The sequence below is a fragment of the Typopeltis vanoorti genome, chromosome 7 (assembly GCF_054136105.1).
Source record: "Typopeltis vanoorti isolate ZY-2024b chromosome 7, IOZ_Tvanoo_1.0, whole genome shotgun sequence".
NCBI lineage: Eukaryota > Metazoa > Arthropoda > Arachnida > Uropygi > Thelyphonidae > Typopeltis > Typopeltis vanoorti.
In genome coordinates, this window is record NC_143555.1 from 82,550,073 (window position 1) to 82,570,159 (window position 20,087).

Below are 20,087 nucleotides of genomic sequence, written 5' to 3' on the forward strand. Positions count from 1 at the left end.
AGTGGGTGCCCTCCCTCGATGAGTCTAAGGACTCCCTGGAGGTGTCGTGTAATAATAATAAATCTGCTACTGATTCTTAAATTCTTTCAAGTTTATATTTACTGTGACAGAGCATAATAGTTTTCTTCCATCAGATTTTGTGTAAGGTATCCAATATAGTCAGCTAGATCTGACTGACTATAGCAGATTTCGCAATCCAATCATATTATGATAAGTTGCAAGAACAAGGAACTCTATGCACACCTGAAACAGCGAGAGGAGAAAGTGGAACTTAGAGATGAGAGAAGGGTAGCTAACTTCAGATAGTGAAATGATTAAATCTGGTATTTAATAATTTGTCTTTGTACTGTAGTTATTCTATTAAATTGTAGTATGATAATATGAAATCATTATCAAAATTATCAAATCATGTTCTCTTTTACATTATATCCCAAGTACCTCTCTGATCTTATGTCTCTTGTAGTCAAGGGGAATTAAGAAAACTCTCTGCTGAATAAGGTAAGCACTGTGCTCAGATTTCCTTTCTCAAAATACACTGATTCACACATTTCCAAGTGTACTAGAATTAAAGAAACCATTAAATCTTCGGATCACATCTATAAAGTCATACTCTAGTACACATCCATGGACAGTCACACGGTATTATGCAACTGACAAACTATAGCAATTCATTTCAATGTAGAACTAATAAATATTGTTTCTACAGATGTCTAAACAATATCTTTGCATTATTTAACATGTTCTTGCTTTATCGTACATATATCGCTTCCGTGTCAGACAGGCACCTTTTCACAAAGTTTATACAGCATGTTAGTTCAACTTTTTCAGTAGAATTTTATTTATAAAATTAGCATTTATGAACTGTCTTAATGATATCAAAAATCTCAAATGCAATTCAAAATGATTTCAAGTTACATATATGATTATTTCTTTAGAAAATTTGCTTTACATGCATGCAGCATAATATAAGGGAGGGAATGTTTTTCATTATAAAGGACCATTCTAGTTGTCTCTACACTAATTGTCATTAAATATAGTATAAATGCTTGTACTGCATTTGCATTTAGTGATACAATAAACTTTAAAAGAATTATAACACCAGCATTTTTGCTAAGTATAATCAGTACACAATCGCAGAATGGCAATTAAAAGATTTAATATCTAAGCAGTCCTTAGAAAAACTGTGTGGGGAAGAACATGAAGAAAGGATGGACTAGAAATGGTTCGGTATGTTTGGAGATAGACAGTGAATTGATGTTGACCACTGCCCATGTGCTTGAGGGAAACTGCAGAATGGTGGCAACCAGTTTGGCAGGATAGCTCTTGTGGAAATACCTATAGAAGAGATAAGGCAGAATCAGCAAGTCTGAGAGAAAGCGAGTCTGCAAGAGGATTTGTCATTTAAATGGATCGGCCTCTTCTGATCAGTAAAACAAGCATTTTTAGAATCAAGACATTACCCTCTATATAAGAGAGGTAATGTCTTGACTTACAAAAGACAGTTATTATTTTGAAGAAAGGGGAGACTATTAATGTTATGTGCTTAAGTCAGGAGAGGCTAAAGCTAGAGATAAAAGTCAGCCTCAGAAGAGATTTGATTTCACATAGAGATCATCGTGAAAGAAGATTATGTGTGGCCTTTCTTTGATAAGACTGGATTGCATTCTGGTGGGATTACAGTTGAATAAGATTGCTTCTCCCCACCAACCACCCAAGTGAAGATTATAAGGGGATCAGTTTTTAAGACTGATCCCCTTATAATCTTGAAGCTTAGAATACAAGCACTGAAAGATTTCTCAGTTGAAAGAGGAATGGAGAGTACTGTCAAAGTACTACAGCATTAGGGGGGAAATTCTGATAAAAGGAAGTCATTCATCACAAAGACCATAAAATGGAACTCTGATAAGTAGGCCTTTGTGCAGGAATCCATATTGATGTCACTAACCAGTGGTCTTCCAGTTAATTAGGCCAACTTGTATGGTTAATTTATGTTGAGAATTTTAAAAAGTGGGTCATGTAATGTAGATGAACAACAAGCATGTTACCCAAACAGAGCACCCAGTCTCCAATGAATCACCTTGATAATTCCTTCTGCAATATCACTACACGTTTTCCTAAAGCACAATCTGGCAAGCAAGTGGCAGTTGGATTATTCAGTGCTGGTCAAGAAGTCTCTAGATGCATTAGCATCAAGTTTGATCTTATGAAGTATCCAGAAGCCAGTCTGCAGACCACTGTACCACTTTACTCTCAAACAGGGAGTCTAGCATTACAATGCATAGTATATCCACAAAATTGTCAATCACTACACATAAGAGAAAGCAGAAGAAGAAATCAGAAATTTTGCTTTGTAGACCAAACATGGCAACAGCCATTAGACTTCCAATGAGCAAGGTAGTTATGTTTCACTAAGTAATGAAAGTTATCTACCAGCTACAGTTCTATTACACTTGATCTTCACATGATGGAAATCATGAAAAGTGTTGTAAACTGTTTAAAAAAAAAAAAAAAAAAAAAAATAGAGAACAGGAAAACAGCCAAAGATGTGGATGACCTCTTGTTTTTTAAAGATTCATTAGACATAACACATGGACCAGGAATTACTCAAAATCTCACACACTATTTGACTCCAATCCCATAGAACCAGCTTTCCTGTCCTTTTCTTTCATTCATTTTTTTATCTCTGTTATTCATATCAGCCACTTCCTAGTTTTTTCCAAGACTTAATCTACTACCAATTTCAAAGTGCGAGTTCCTGCTTTCTTTTCAATCACACACAGTACTAATGTATACTGGTTCTGCAAATGTCCCTATATAAGGCAGACATAAAAAATGTTTCTTTCAATTAAATGGTATATCAGATTATAGGCTGTTTAAACTATTTTCTAATCATTTACTGGGTGAGAATTACAAAAAAATATAAAAAAATAAAATCTTACTAATTATTGGAGCCAAAGAAAAACACAAACTGCATGGACTTCTTCATATTTGGTTTTTTAACATCATTTTTGGGTTCCACAATCTATTGAAAAGAAATCGCACTCTTTTTACATTTGAATATATTTATTTTGCAAGTGCATATTTATAAAATGCATTAAGTCAAAATAAATTAATATGGTAATGTCAATTCACTGGCAAAAATGAAGGATAGAACATCACTTATCATACTACATTCATAGATATACACTCCACTTCCAATCAGCAACCTCTTCCACTCACTAAGGGAAAAAAAAAAATTTTAACCTCCACACTATCACTCACCCCCCAACTTCCTTTTGACTACTAGGGATGACCTCTTGTTTTACTATATAAAAAAAGATCTACTTTCAGACTATAAAATCCTTTTATCAGCTTATGTCTAGCATATCACCTTCTCATAATTAAGATTTAATTACCCTTATTCCTTTCATTTTCCCTCACATATCTTTATTACAAACCTCAGTAGCCTTTCCACTGTTCCAGTCCCTCAAAATCCTCGAGACCAGACCTGAACACAGCAATTCCAGATGTAGTTGTTTTAACACTGCCTTGTTAAGGAGGTATCTTGACTTATTCTTGCTCATTTTTACATGCAATGTTATCCTGAATTTCAATTCCCTATCAATTATTTCTAAAATCCCTAGCCTCACTAGTTGCAAAGTCCAATCAATGTACTAAATCTTCTAGAATTTCAACCCAAAGTGCATAACTGCATTTGACAGCACCAAACCAACATCCATGTCATTTGCCATTAAAAATAAATCTATTCCATTCTTGCAAGCACTATCACAACTGCACTCTAACTCATCTTTGCATCAGGATACAAATGAATCTCTTTAAGCATTTCGAATATTATTAACAAAATCAATAGCAGTGGTCCAAGTTATCAAATCTCTCTTGGAAACAATATATTAATAAATTCAAATACTGAAAATCCCAAATTGTTAATTAATTGGTAACACTAATATTATTGTAACATTCCTACACAATAACAGCCAGTATCTCTGTTCATCAAAGAAATGCAGTCAATTACTGATGCAATTAATACTACTTAACCATATTCATTTAATACAAACTAAATCCTATTTACAGCGAGTTAATGACAAATAATCATCTCCGATTAAGTAAAAGAATGGATAAATAACCCACAACTGTCCAAATGGGACATTAGTTTTGTCCTTCATGTTTTATAGTTTTTCATTCTAGCATATGGTTATTCCTAATTACCAACTCACTTGCCTGAGAGCATCAGATTTTAATCACTTACTGGTGGTATAAAAAGCATTTCTGAACTTCGTATAACAAACTTAATTTATATTAGTCTGGAAAAAGAAATTCCTGTAATACTACTCATTGCATCTTATTAAAAAAAAATGGCAGAACTCAATCTACTGAAACAGCACTGCCAAACAATGAAATATAACTTGTTGTAATAAAGCTATTATGTTTTGTAAGCAATCTACAAAAGTGTTAAGAAGCCACTCAAACTGTGATTGTGATCTTATTTCCAGTTGGAGAAGAAGGATGCTAGAAGCTATGGTTGTTTCAAATTGACTGTCAGGTAAAAAAAAAAAAAAAAAAAAAAAAAAAAAAAAAGTTGAAGGAATGATGGGGGGGGGGCATTATGAGAAGTGATCTTTAGCTTAGTCACTATCAATCATACCTGGTTTTGAATCTTGTCTATCTCATTTGAAAGGGATTTTCTTCTCAAAAAATTTTTCATCTGGCAAAACAAAAAACAAGCCAGAAGTACAAATATAATTTATAGATGCAGCAGATAATGCAGATGGAATCAACCACCTATCTTATACAGTAATCAAGTTTCTAAGAGGCCAAGTTACTTGACCATGGATATGTCATTGAATCTAACACACAAGGGAGGATGGAAAGTGTTATTTAGCACATGAAAGTTGACAAACAGAAGGACACAAAACAAACCAATGTGTTATCAGGGGTTGTGGCTGAAGCAACAAATGCTACGAGGCCAGTTTTTTTTTTTTTTTGTTTTGCAAGATGATAAAACTTCAAAGTCTTTGTATGAGACTGGCTAACCCAAATTAATATAAACAAGGTTACAGTAAAATCATAATCAAAAATGAGAGGACTTGTCTTTACACATTATTCTGGATATGTCCCTTATACTGGCTTGGTTGGTTGAGAGGATAAGTGTGTCTGCTTCCCAACCCATGGGTTTAAGTCTCCCTATGGAACAGGGATGTCTGCAAGAGTCTTAAGACAGCAAATAGTGTTTAGAAGCCTGAAGTAACTTTGAATACTCCTGATTAGATGGTTTAGCAGAAAAAAAATTAAATTTCCTGAGGATGTAAAATCAGAACTACAGTATAGTTCTATTCTTACATTACTGGATTTTTTCCCTATGAGATTTGTAAAAGACAAAGTATATCCAAAGAGACTGCACTACAAAAGTTGCAGCTACAGTTACTCTGAAATGTTGAAGCACATGGAGTTCAAACTTGTCTAGCAAAAGTTTTTACAGCCCAAGTTGTCCTCACAATACAGGGTGTCCACATTGGATCTCCCTAGTTTCAACGTGTTACTACTACTTAAGTGTATAGACCATGGTGTTGAAATTGTACAAATGACAAGGAACAATCACCAAGTTTTTGTAAAAAAAAAAAAAAATCAGTACACGTAGCATGTATAATGTCAAGTCAATATATCTCTGACAATTACATGCTTCAGATGATTCTCTGAAGCATGTAATTATTGCATTTGAAGCAACAGAAATGCATATAAACATTGCATTTCTGTTGCTGTGTCCTCCGTCAGGGGTGATGGAGAACACAGCAACAGAAATGCAATGTTTCAAGTTCTCTAGGCTGTTCACTTTGGTTTCACATACCCCTACAAGAAAAAAATCAAAGTGGGGTAAGATCCAGCAATTATGGTGTATTATTGTTTATTGCATGAATTTGTATGTTGTGAAATAACAAATAAAAAAACTTTAAGCAATGAACATAACTGCCATTGCATAAGGATGGTAACAGACTGGAAGTGTCCAACTATTTCATGTAGTTAACGATAGGGTGTACCATGGAATTGGAAAAAAATTAAAAATAAAATTTTACTTAAGTAAAAAGAGCTAATAAGCTTCAAATTTTATTTTAATTATTATAATTATTAAATAAAAATAATTAAATAATAATTATTAATTATAAAAATTAAATTAATTAAAAAATCAAATTTTTATTAAAAAATTATGCATTTTTTGTCACTTTTTTATGAAACAAATAATTTTTTTAGTTCAAATTTGCTACAGATATTCTATCACAATATAAACTAAAATTGAGCAAATATCAGTTCCTTTAAAGTTATGAAATTTAATTTGCCCATATAATGATTATTACACAAATCTTGCATGTTTGAAAAATAAACTTAAAAAATAAAAATGAAAATGATATCAATGGTTATAAATTTAGTTCAATATATTATGGATATATTAAACTGTGTTGGGAAAAAAAATTATTTTCTAGGTCTAATAGTTTAAGATATCTTGCCAAAACCAACTGCAATGTGTTAAAATTTAAAAACCAGAGAAAAATCAATTTAACATTTATAACTATAACTCAAAATGTAGGAGGTTTTTGAATACGAAAATAACGGAATATATTCTTTAGTATCTAAACTTTATAAAAACAAAAAAAAATTTTTTTTCTTATTTTTACCTCAAAACTGATTTTCTGGAGATACCCTAACCTTAAGATCTTGGAGAAATTAGTGAGGGATCATATACAGCTTTGGGCAGATGATGGTAATGTCATCTGTGAGAGTCAGCATGGTTAAGAGGCACTCTTGTTTTTGTAATATGTGCCTTTTATGATAAAGTGACAAGAGCAGTTGATCTGCCATTTTCTGGATTTTACGAAGGCATTTGACAGGGTACCACATAAGCTGATATTTAAGTTGCAGCACATAGGTTTAGATGTCAGGTTAGTGAACTGGATTCAGGATTGATTATCTGATAGGGATCAATTGTGTATGGAGGAGAAGTACACCCTCTGTCCAAAAATAAACCAAACTTTTCGAAAATAGAAGAAACTAGTGGCACCACCTGTTGTATCTTTTTGTTGTCTAAAGCAGCAGCCTTCATTAGTGTTGTGTCAACCTGTTTATGACATTTGTTTCATTAGAAGCCAATGTTTCATTAGACCAAGAATGACTGTTTTGACAAACAGTCAGAAAATGAGTTTCAAACAGAGATGCGATTCACTTTTGTGTTAAACTGGGTAAAAGTTTTATCGAAATGCATCAAATGCTTGAAAAAAAGCATATGGTGATGAATGCTTATCCCTTACTCAAGTTTACCAGTGGTTTAAGCAATTTCAAAGTGGTCGTGAGACGCTTGAGGATGACAAAAAGCTGGGCTGTCTAAAAACTGGACTGAGCAAAGTTAACATCCAAAAAGTGTGTGATTTCATCAAAGAAAACCCAAAATCATATGTAAGAGTGACTGAAAATGAATTGGGGATTCCAAAATCAACTGTACACAACATTTTGACCAGAGTTTGGGCTTTCGTAAATTGAATTTGCGATTTGTTCCCCACAAGTTGAACGACGACCAAAAAATGTATCGACCACATTAAAACCGCTAGTAAGGACTCAAACTTCTTTGAAATGATCGTTACTGGTGATGAAACGTGGTGTGTTGAGTATGAGCCCGAAACAAAGAACCAGAGTGCTGAGTAGAGACCACCAGAAGAGGGCCATCCGAAAAAAAGTCGCTTGGAAAAGTCAAAAGTAAAGACAATGCTGATTTGTTTCTACAATTCCAAGGGCATTATCCACAAAGAATTTGTTCCACCTGGCCAAATGGTCAATGGTGAGTTTTATCTCTAAGTTATGAAGCGAGTGATAGCGAGAATTCGTTGCGTACGGCATGAATATCGTGCCGTACGCGATATGCACGTAGCTGGTCACTTTTGCACGCTAATGCACCATCTCATCGTTCAAACATTGCGAGACAGTTTTTGAGCAAAAATCAAGTTGTGTGTTGGATCACTCGCCGTATTCACCTGATTTAGCACCCTGTGACTTCTTTCTCTTCCCCTTCATTTGTCGATGAAAGGAAAGCAATACATCATTGAAAACGTTCAAGCGGCAATAACCACAACTCTCAACAGTATCCAAAAAACCGATATGAAAAACTCATTTAACGAATAAATTGACCGTGCCAACGCTGTATCGAAGCTGAAGGAGAGTAAATTGATTGAAATAAATGATTTGAATAATTATAATTGGTCTGCGTGTTGTTTTCTATCAAAAGTTCGGTTTCTTTTTGGACAGAGGGCATATGAAGGAGGCAGAAGGTTACAAGTGAGGTCCCACAGGAATCAGTATTGGGACCTGTATTGTTTAACCTTTATATCAATGACATTGATAATGCATTTCAGGGGGATGTGCCCTTGTTCGCAGCTGATGTGAAGCTCAGAAGAGTTATTAGTAATAGCGTAGATGTTGTAGCCCTGCAAGAGGATTGATGGGCAAATGAACGTTGGGTATGAGTTTAAATCAGCTAAATGTAAAGTCTTCAAGTGTGGGATCCATCGATGGGAGGTTGCAGACTCTGTTGGAGTAACTGTACTGGAATAAGTTGGGGAAGCAAGAGATCTGGGAGGGGCGATGCTTCATAGAAACCTGAAATTCAAGGAACGTATTGCAAAGGTGGTAAAGGGTAATCCAGAGGACTGCTGCAATACTGTAAAGGACACTGACCTGCAGAGAGAACACCACTGTATAAAGCCCTGATCAGACCATGCCTGGACCATGGTACTTAAATTTGGTCTCCCAGGATTTGAAGGGGATAAATTAACCTTTTAATTTAAAAGTGCAAAAGGCAGATAACAATGATGTTAGAACTGTACAATGTTAGTTACGAGGATAGACTGAGGGAATGTGGACTGCAGAATGGGATCATAACTTACTGTTGAGAGGTAGTTACAGGGTTGACACTGAGGAGTTCTTTCATTTCGTCGAACAGGGGGAAAGGAGCGAGGACAAGAGGTCATCCCTGGAAGTCACAAAAGGAAGTTGTGAGCAAGAAGGTAAGGAATGGTTTCTTTGCATGGAGGGTGGTTGACCTGTGGGATGCATTGCCTAACAGTGGCGAAGGCACAAATGGTCAATGGGTTCAAGGAGTGGTACGATACAGTTTTCTAGAGTGGGTTTCCCATAATGAGTTCCGACTCCACAGAGGCCAGAAGAAGAAACAAACATCTCATTTGTCAAACAAGTCAAATGATGAATGTTTACAGAATTTTCAATACAACCAGAAATTGTACAATAACAAGGAGAATCATGGAGATATCATCATCATCAAATTCCTGCTATGTACCCTCAAGGGGTGTAAAGGATATGATAGTACTACATGAAAAATTTACATCATTATTAATTTCCTATCTACAATTTTCCTCCAAATCAGTCTGTTACTTGTCAAGACTCCAACATTATCAGATCTTATATTTCTATCGTCTAAGGCACTTTGTACTGTATCAATTCACCTATATCTTGGTATTCCTCTGGGTCGTTTTGCTGCCAACCTGGCAGAGAACACTTGTTTTGCTAATCTTTCCTCGCCCATTCTGTTTAAGTGACCATACCACCTGAGATCAGCTCTGTTAACACATTCCTGTATGCAGACAATGTCAAGTTCTTACCTAATATCCTCGTTTTTAATATGATATTGCCATTAATGCCATCTATTCACGCCTATAATCTTTCTCAGGACTCTCATATCTGTGGTCTCTAGTCTTTGGTCAAGTGTTTTATTACTGACCCAGCTCTCAGATCCAGAAGTTAAAACTGGTTTGAACACTGTCTTGTATACAGCTAATTTAGTGTTCCGACTAATTTCTCTCTTATTCCATATGAATTTATTCAATTGACTTCCCACCATACTAGCTTTGCTGATTCTGTTGTCTATTTCTATATTTAATTTACCATCTTCAGTAAAAATCGTGCCTAAATAGCTGAAATGTTTTACTTGTTCCACAGGTTCTCCATTCACAACACAGTTGACATTTTCAATGATTCTGCCTATTTTCATTGTCTTTGTCTTTTTATTGCTGACCTTCATACCATATCTATTACAACAGTTATTCAATTTAGTCAGAGAATCTTGCAGACTTGTAGCGGATTTATTTAGAAGTATAACATCATCTGCATAAAGCAAAGAGCTGACATTAACATCTCCAATTTTGATATCATGTTTAATACCACTTTCCTTCATAATGTGATCCATATAGATAATGAATAACAGAGGGGATAATGTACATCCTTGTCTCACACCAGATTTAACATTAAACCATCTTCCTGTACTTCCTTCAATTCTAACTGCTGACTTACAACTCAAATAAAGACTAAGTATTGCTTGATATAATGCCCCAGTGACACCATATAACTGCAGCGTATTGAATAGCTTCTCTCTTGGCACCTTGTCATATGCCTTTTCCAAATCGACAAAACTTAAATACAGATCTTTGTTATATTCCCATGCTTTCTCGACTATTTGTCGTAAAGTGAAGATCTGATCCTGACAGCCTCTATTTGGCCTGAATACAGCTTGTTCTTCACCAAGCTTTTCTTCCACAATTCTTGTCAACCGTTTCTCAAGTATACTTGCATAGATCTTGCCAGGAATACTCAGTAGGGAAATACCTCTGTAATTCTCACATGCAGTTTTATTTCCCTTTTTATATATGGGTACTATGAGAGCTCTACTCCAATCATCGGGAATTCGTCCCTCTGTCCAGGCCTTCTGAACTATGCAGTGCAGCCAATGTAAGACTCTTATACCACCATACTTCAGCATTTCTGGTTGAATATCATCTACTCCTACTGCCTTTCCACATTTCAAGCCTTTGATGGCTTTTTCTACTTCAAGTAAGGATATATATTCCTGACTGCATGCCTGGTTAGTGTTTTTTTAGCACTGTGCTGTCATCACTGCTTGTTTCATTTAGAAGTTTTTCAAAGTAATTACTCCATACTTCAAGGATATCTTTTTCTCCCGTTTTCATGTCACCTTTATCATCTCTAACTCGTTTTACAGCACACTTTCCTCCATTCCTAAGCTTCTTCAACAACCTCCAGAATATTTTGACACCTTCTTGATATTTATTTTCTATATTCTTGCCAAAGTCCTCCCATGACTTTTGTTTAGCTAGTTTTACACAGTGTTTAGCATTCTTGCATTTGTCTCTATATTCTCTAAGAGCACTAGCTGACTTATTTGACAGGAACTTTTGATATGCTTTCTTCTTTTCCTTCACTGCCTCTTTAACTTCCTGTGTCCACCAGGGAGTTCTGATTTTTTTATCTTTGCACACAACCTCACCACATGCCTCTCTGGCAGAATCAACGTTTTCTTCAGAGTTTGCCACTGAATCTCCAAGGTTTGATTCCTGTTCTTAAACTCTTTCATTTTTTCTTCAATAATCTTTGTGTATTTCAGTCTACAGTTCACATCTGAGACCTGCTCAACTTTTATTCGCTTTAAAACTTTCTTACATGTTATTCTTTTCGATATGAAATTCAATTTTATCTTGCCCAAAGACTAGATAGTGATCACTTCCAATTTCAAATCCTCTGTACACTCTGGTGTCCTGCACCAGGGAGAAAACATCACTATCAACAATAACATAGTCAATGAGACTTTTCTTATTCCTAGCCTCTTCTCTCCATGTGAATTTGTGCACATATTTATGTTGGAACATGGTGTTAGTAATAACCAGTCCATGTCCTGAGCAGAAATCCAACAGATATTTGCCATTATTATTAGCTTTGCTCTTTTCTCCAAATTTTCCCAAAATATTTTTGTATGTCTCACAATCATTTCCTACTCTGCTATTTAGATCCCCAACAAGGACCAACTTTTCATTTTTCATTGTGTCAGTGGCTTTTTCTAAAGCTTCAAAAAATTCCTCCACTTCTACCTTAGTAGAACCTTCTGTGGGACTATAGGCACAAATAAGTCTCATTGTCCAGTTCCCCATTCTCATATTTGCCCACATTACTCTACTTGAGACTGAATGCCATTCAAGAAGATTAGCCTCGTATTTTGTGTTGAATACTATGGCTACTCCTTCTTTTGCTCGATTGTCATTGCCTGAATATAACATTTTGTATTTATCGCTCAGAAAGATCTCACCAGTTTTGGTCTTTTTTGTTTCAGTCATCCTTATTATGTCCATCTGGTACTTATCCAATTCCTCAGCTAGCTCCATTTCTTTGTCATTCAGGCTTCTTACGTTGATAGAACCGATCCTTAACTTTGGTGATGTTGAGTTGGGGTTTGTTTTCAGATTTGTTCCAGTAGCTGACTTTTCGCTGTTCGCCCTGGTTCCCTGGCGAAAACAACGGGGGTCTTGTTTAACTGGGCGACGTCCCAGCCGGCATGAAATTTTGTCATGTTGTACCATCATTTTTAACTCTGGTGATGTTGAGTTGGGGTTTGTTTTGAGAGTTCAGATTTGTTTTCAGATCATGGAGATAGTTGTTAGTATATATAATAATAAAATGGAAGAGAAAATTCAGATAAGTCAGAGATTGTAAAAATGCTATAAGTTGAGATCCAGCTCCTTCTACGCCAGCTGCATTATCAATGAAGGAAAAACTTGAATTGATAAAAACTGAAGTAGCTATGGTGATCCAACTCCCAGATGGGGGGAGGGAATCAAAACACTGACAACCTAAGGCAAGTCATTAGAAAGGACACAATGCCTTTCCAAGAATTAAAAAATGAAAATAGTAAAAAAGCTAAGTTTACTGTGTTATAATAGAGCTATCCTTATATGAACCTAAGGATAAATTTACTTCTAATTAAAACGAAATTGTTTTGTTATACATATTAAATGTATTCGAATACTTTTAATATAATTTGTAAAAAAATTATTTTAATTAGAATTAAATTGAGCGTTAGGTTTACAAAGTATAGCTTTATTAACACCAGCTTAGATATTTTTAGCTTACTGTTTATACTTGAAAGAATGAAAACTGAGTAGCATTTTCAGCTGGATTAATTTGTACAAAAATTAGGTCACATTTAGGTGATCACAGCCTCAATAAGTTTTCTACAAGCTCATTTTAATAAAACAATGTGTTTTTCCCATCTTTAAAGTTGTTCTGAAAATTTCTTTTCATTGTGTCATGTTTTATGTTACAATAAAATTTGGGTTTATTAGTGTGATTTTTCTTTCAATATAGCTTCTTTTTTTTTAATGAAGAAATTTTTGGAAGATTATCAGTAACCTGATATTTATGAAAAATTTCCCCAAATTACTGGTAATCGAAAGTCAGTAATTTTGCAAACACTAGGTGTGAGGATGTTTTTTTTTGTTTTTGTTTTTTTAAATTTAGAGTTGCAAAAAAAAAAAAAAAATAGAACAGTTGCCAAAAGGCAGTTAGGAATGCTTTCTTGGCGAGTTTAAGATGTATGATAGACACTACATTAGCAATGGTTAGCATGGGCCTCCCATGATTGATCTTGACTCCATGGTAATACTTGCATAATAATATCAATTGGCTTAGAACAGACATCCAAATTTCATTCTCTGCCTATGCTCACAACAAATGCAGACAAGAACTATTAAAAACATCAAATCCAATTTATTCAGGAAAGGTAAATCAGTCCAAAATGAGATCCAGGCATGAAGCCAAATTGCTCCTTTGCAATCTCCACCTCCTTTCTCAGTCTTCCATCAAGAACCTTCGTAGGATTTTCATTGTGTGGGACATGAGATCTTAATACTTTAAGAGAACATCCTATTCCACTCTGTTAATAGCAATCATATGCACAAGTTCGTGGATGTCCCAATGTTCCTTTTCTACAAAAAATACTTTAGAAACAGAATAATAATAAGAAAAAACTTATCGTGTTTTGATGACCAAACCATCTCAACCTTGCCTCCAATTAGAATTAAATTGAGCGTTAGGTTTACAAAGTATAGCTTTATTAACACCAGCTTAGATATTTTTAGCTTACTGTTTATACTTGAAAGAATGAAAACTGAGTAGCATTTTCAGCTGGATTAATTTGTACAAAAATTAGGTCACATTTAGGTGATCACAGCCTCAATAAGTTTTCTACAAGCTCATTTTAATAAAACAATGTGTTTTTCCCATCTTTAAAGTTGTTCTGAAAATTTCTTTTCATTGTGTCATGTTTTATGTTACAATAAAATTTGGGTTTATTAGTGTGATTTTTCTTTCAATATAGCTTCTTTTTTTTTAATGAAGAAATTTTTGGAAGATTATCAGTAACCTGATATTTATGAAAAATTTCCCCAAATTACTGGCAATCGAAAGTCAGTAATTTTGCAAACACTAGGTGTGAGGATGTTTTTTTTTGTTTTTGTTTTTTTAAATTTAGAGTTGCAAAAAAAAAAAAAAATAGAACAGTTGCCAAAAGGCAGTTAGGAATGCTTTCTTGGCGAGTTTAAGATGTATGATAGACACTACATTAGCAATGGTTAGCATGGGCCTCCCATGATTGATCTTGACTCCATGGTAATACTTGCATAATAATATCAATTGGCTTAGAACAGACATCCAAATTTCATTCTCTGCCTATGCTCACAACAAATGCAGACAAGAACTATTAAAAACATCAAATCCAATTTATTCAGGAAAGGTAAATCAGTCCAAAATGAGATCCAGGCATGAAGCCAAATTGCTCCTTTGCAATCTCCACCTCCTTTCTCAGTCTTCCATCAAGAACCTTCGTAGGATTTTCATTGTGTGGGACATGAGATCTTAATACTTTAAGAGAACATCCTATTCCACTCTGTTAATAGCAATCATATGCACAAGTTCGTGGATGTCCCAATGTTCCTTTTCTACAAAAAATACTTTAGAAACAGAATAATAATAAGAAAAAACTTATCGTGTTTTGATGACCATTCCCCTTACATAGTCATTTCTCAGATGGCCCTTTCTGGTCACGCTGCACATCCACCTAAGCATTGTCATCTCTGCTACCTCCATCCTGCTGATGTTATTTTTCCTCAGGGCCACAGTTTCCAAAGCATATCTAATGTTGCATGGAGATCTAAGTATCACAAAATATGAGCAGAGGTGAAGTGTAGTCTTTCTTACATCAAAAGAAGGCAGAATTTTGTTTAGGTGGCATTCAAAGTTGAGGTGTCCTCATCCAACTAAAAATCAAGAGATGAGCATTGATCAAAGATCTTGTAGCTTGGAATACAGCCATTGCAAGGTTCATCATATGAATAGGAATTCAAGTTACTGATAGGAGAAATGTTTCATGTTCTCAACTTCAGCTGCACTAATCCCTTAAGTAGAAAAGCTGAAGCATCTGCAAAGAGTAATAATTAACTGTTTACAGAGGGTCTTCGAGTCACATCGGAGATCCTTTCTTATGGACCGACGCAAGTTAATTTTCGATGCAAGTTGGAATTACCATAGCCTAAGTTACTTACCTAACCTGAAACACCCTAAAGTCATACGTATATATCAAGAAACAGAACTAGGCCATAGAACAAGAATAGAAGCCTTTCCATCTCAATCATGAGCCTACTACATTTTTTGTAATCACAGTCGATTTCGTGGGTGCCAATCCTTTCACATGTTCAAGGATGCGAACTTTATGCTTGATAATAGTCCCGACTGTGGTATGACTTAAGTTCAACACTTGGCCGATGTTCGTTGGCGTTTCTCCCTTTTTTGCCCTTTTAATGTCTAATTTCACTTCTAATGTAATGGCTTTCCTTCGACACACTGCCATCGGAAGAGTCTGCCTTATGTTTGGGAGCCATATTGAAGGGTAAAAAGTCAAAAAAAGTGAGAGAGCAAATGTAAACAAAGCATGCGGAACCCAAGCGACGCCACCTCTCCCAAACAAACACCGCATAATGGCGTATTCTTCTGCCATGCTCACAAACAAGTTCACCTGCGACGTTTGAATTTTACGTCGTGCTGCTTCAAGTTGAAATCTATTTTTTAAATTATTTATGGGATTACTGCCAGTTGAAACTATGCATGTCGAGGAGCCCCCCCCCCCCCTGTATATGCCTACCAGATAATAATCATCATCAATAATCCTGGTATCATCGAGATATGAGGGAGGTGTAAACATGAAGGGGCATAAGCACCTGGTGGGATCCCTAAAAGGGACTAAGACATCTACAATACTACTGTAATATCACTCAAAGCTGATCTAACATCTAATTCTGGCAATTACCTCCCACCATGGCAGAAACACATCACATACTATATGTTAAGCAAATAAGAAGGAAGAAAGAAAAAGATTGGCAATCTAGTTATGCAGGATGGATGGTAGACCATAGAGTGGTAATTTGGTATGTAAGACTGTGTCAGACTAGATTTTTTTAAAAAATAAAATGAATAAATGCCTATTCTGTACAGTTTTCTGGAACATGTGTCTTGAGGTTTGGTGTAGTCTACCACTAGGTAATAGACTACAATGACCTAAGACAGGGCTGTCCAAAGCAGTGCCCCCCAGGGCCGGATACAGCCCACGATGTGATTTTGTGCAGCCTGTCTGTGGGGATTGATTTTCACGAGTGAAAAAATAACAACAATTTGAATCAAATGCATATTAGATATTTTAATTCTATCACTAATCGATAATATCAATGTTGCTAATTTTATTTGGTGTTTTTACATCACTATATACCCACGTGTTTTTTTAATTTTAGATGTGCCAAAGAGGCATTCTTACACTGTTTTGTTTCAATGCATGCATGCACTGGGCTCTCATGAGGAATGCAAGTGCGTGATTAGTGTTGTTCATTTGTTCAACTATCCAGGTTGTGTCGCTGCTGCTCACCAAATTACTAGATATGCATTGTGATGCAGCCCTCGGATAAATATTTTTTTTTTTTAATGCGACCTTAGGATTACCTAAGGTTGGATAGCCCTGACCTAAGATATTAGGGGGCCTTATCATTCATTCTGGGCTTCTGGCAGCAAGTTAAAAAAACTTCTGGTCAGTATGGTTTTGGGACAATGTGTTTTGCACAGTCTTGCTCATTGCGGCCTGCTGTTTGGCGAATTAATGGTTAGGTTGATTGGTGACGTATGCAAAAATTTTGCAGAGACTTTTTACATAGGGAAGTTTATACTTCAGAGATACTGGCTTCTTGGTGATCCATGATGTGTTGAAAACTAGCTATGCTAAAACATTTGTTTCAGATTATTGGTATACGATTTGAATTCATCATGCAACTCTAGACAGGTGAGCCATATATCAGCATCATGTATAAGACTGGTTTAAGTTACTCTGGATTAGAGATAGAAAGTTATATAGTATCATACATGTCTGTAAGGATGTGCTTTGCAATATGGGATACTAAGGAAAGCGAAGTGAAGTCATTAGCCTCTAGATACGAGTTGTCCAGCCCTGAAATTACTTCAGGTGCAAACTTTTTTAAACCAAGAATATAATTTCTTGGCATCTTTAATTTATAGTATAATCAAGTGGAAAAACTTCAAACGTATTTCAAAAATATAGTGATGGAAAGGCTATGACAACAGATCTTTGTCCATATTTCATTAAAAATGAATGCCATTTATCAACCGAGGGTGCATAAAAAACTTTGAAAGTGAACACATTAATGCATATAGACCTTGATTATGATCAGGGCTTGAAAACTTTTGTGCTGGCTCACCAACTGGGTGTTAACTTAGGTCACCTGACAGTCATATGTTCAACAAGATCTTTCAAAAACCTCTCCAGTCAATGACAAATAAGCAAGAATACAGAGGCACAGCATTATACAAAATTTCTAAATTACTTCAACATGAAAAACAGTATCTTTCATCCCACAATGCAACAGTTTTTTTAATTCTTCTAAACCAACTGATCCAACCCTTAGAAAATCAGGGTCTATAAAATCCATTATTCAAATAGTTTATGTTATGCACAGTGGTGAGCTATGGAAAGTTTAACAAAGGGCTCGCATCGTCAAGCATACTTATATTACGACTTTGTAGAGCTTCTGACAGATATGATAATTCCTGTAGGATATCAATTATTAATGCTAGATCTTTTAAAAATTCCAAATTGAGAAGTTGGTTTAAAAAGCCCTTATATTTATCGTTTAATGCAAAATGCTTGTATAAAGCTGGGTAATTTCTCCACAAAGCAAGAGTGTTCGTAAACTGCAAGCTGCCCATCATGGTCTCCAAACACACGGCCGATCTTTAAAATTTCGATACCAAGGTCTTTTGCAATCGTATTTAATGCTCGTTGATTTTTTGGTGATTGATGATAAAAAGCATATAATTTATCCATAAATATTTCAAAATGATTTATTTCTTTAATGTTTTTTATCGAATCATCTAATGCTAAGTGTAAACGATGAGCACAATGCCAAATTACAACGTTGGGAAATTTTTGTAGAAGTTTGATTGCAACACCTGATTTGTTTCCTAACATTATACTAGCTCCATCAGAACAAAATGCAATGAAATGATTTTTTATATACTTATATATTTGTATATAAGATTATTAAACAAGAAGAACAAAGGGCTTGCAAATTTGAGAAAAATTTAACAAAGGGCTCGTGCGAGCCCTTTATAGCTCGCCAGTGGTTATGCAGGACAAACATGACAATGTGGAGAGACTTGCATTAGAGATTTCCACATCTTTAATATGTTAAAGATGTGGAAAGCAAGAGAACAAATCTGGATTTGCTTATACTACTAATGGTCATATCATAGTATGGTCATATCATAAAAAAACCAAGGCATCTCATATCAAGTCTGGTCACATCATTCAAAGATCTCATGCATGTGCAAGCCTTGGATATGATGCACATTATTTTGCAACATAATTCCAGCTAGTACAAATGCTATCATATATCCATTCTAAAACCAGCTTAATGTTGATTCCATTCCAGCTGTGATACTGTAAAAAGTCTTGTTTAAGTGATATCTAACACCTCTCCTGCCCTGCAGGTGGTGGGGGGGGGTGTTAGATATCAGTACACGCAACTTTTTTGTTTTTTATTAGTTTCGTGAAAACAAAATTTATGCAATTTATACTGAAACTAACAAGAATCATTTCAGTCAGAGCAGGTGTCTTGATCAGAAGAGCAGAAATCATGTAGTTCATCTCATTTGGTACTGTAGTACCAGAAGAGAAGGCTGACAATAACTGAGTAAGAGACATTTCCACTGGTAAGGACACTAACAAGAATCATTTCAGAGAAGGGCTGACATGTCCAGTGTATTCATCAGAAACAGTTAACAGATCAAAGGTGTGAGAGAATGGCTAGGTTGATCAGGTATTCTGATGGTCAGACAAACAATCAACAAATGATTGCCGACAGTAAATAAAAAACTTGATCAGTGGAAATAGAAGAGAACCATTCTGAGTTGTGAAAGTCAAAGTTTATGGCATGGCCTCAATGTTCACATGTTTGGACTATAAGTGATCAAGAGCTTCTCAAATAGTGGAAGAGGCAAGAGGGACTATCAGAATTTGTTAAGTATCAGACAGCAAATGTTATTCATGCTGTACTTTTACCTTCCCTTCCTTACCAACCATTATTATTATTAGCTTATAAGCCAGTTCATTTATATTCCCTGGGATATACTCAGTGGCTGCTGCTTTTAAATATTCCTTGACCAGTGACTAAGGAACATTAATGCTTTTTGCCTCTTGAGGTTTCATAATTGCCAGCCATTTTGATTTCTGCATATCTTTACCTTATTTGGTACTACAATACCAAATGAGATGAACTACATTATTTCTGCTCTTCTGTTTTCACTCTTCTGATCAATTCTCATATGGCTGGCCACCATATCCCATAATGTTCTCTGATGCAATGATCAAATCTGAGACTCAATGTTTGTGAATCCTCTGTTAAACTACCTAAAGTAGCCCTCAGAAAATTTATTTTCCTTGCTCCTAGATACCAGATCTTCACTGTACATTGTATTCCCATAATTAAACAATTTTCTTCTTATTTGCTAAACCAAATTTCTCTAAACATTTCCTTATTTTCCTCATTTCCAGGACTACCTATCAGATCCCACTAAATAACTCACTTCTCCTGCTATCTCACTATACAAAATTAAAAATCATTTTGGTTTTAAGGCTGTGC

At 35.3% G+C, this 20,087-nt stretch overlaps 1 protein-coding gene across 1 annotated transcript in view; it reads right to left on the bottom strand.

Moving 5' to 3' along the window:
* Window positions 1-20,087, bottom strand: part of LOC150104813 (cytokine-like nuclear factor N-PAC) — a 418,156-nt gene that overhangs the window by 332,060 nt on the left and 66,009 nt on the right. The window contains exon 6 of the mRNA XM_090395069.1: window positions 2,940-3,022. Coding sequence (XP_090251195.1) covers window positions 2,940-3,022 — 83 coding nt within the window. The remainder of the gene's footprint in view (window positions 1-2,939; window positions 3,023-20,087) is intronic.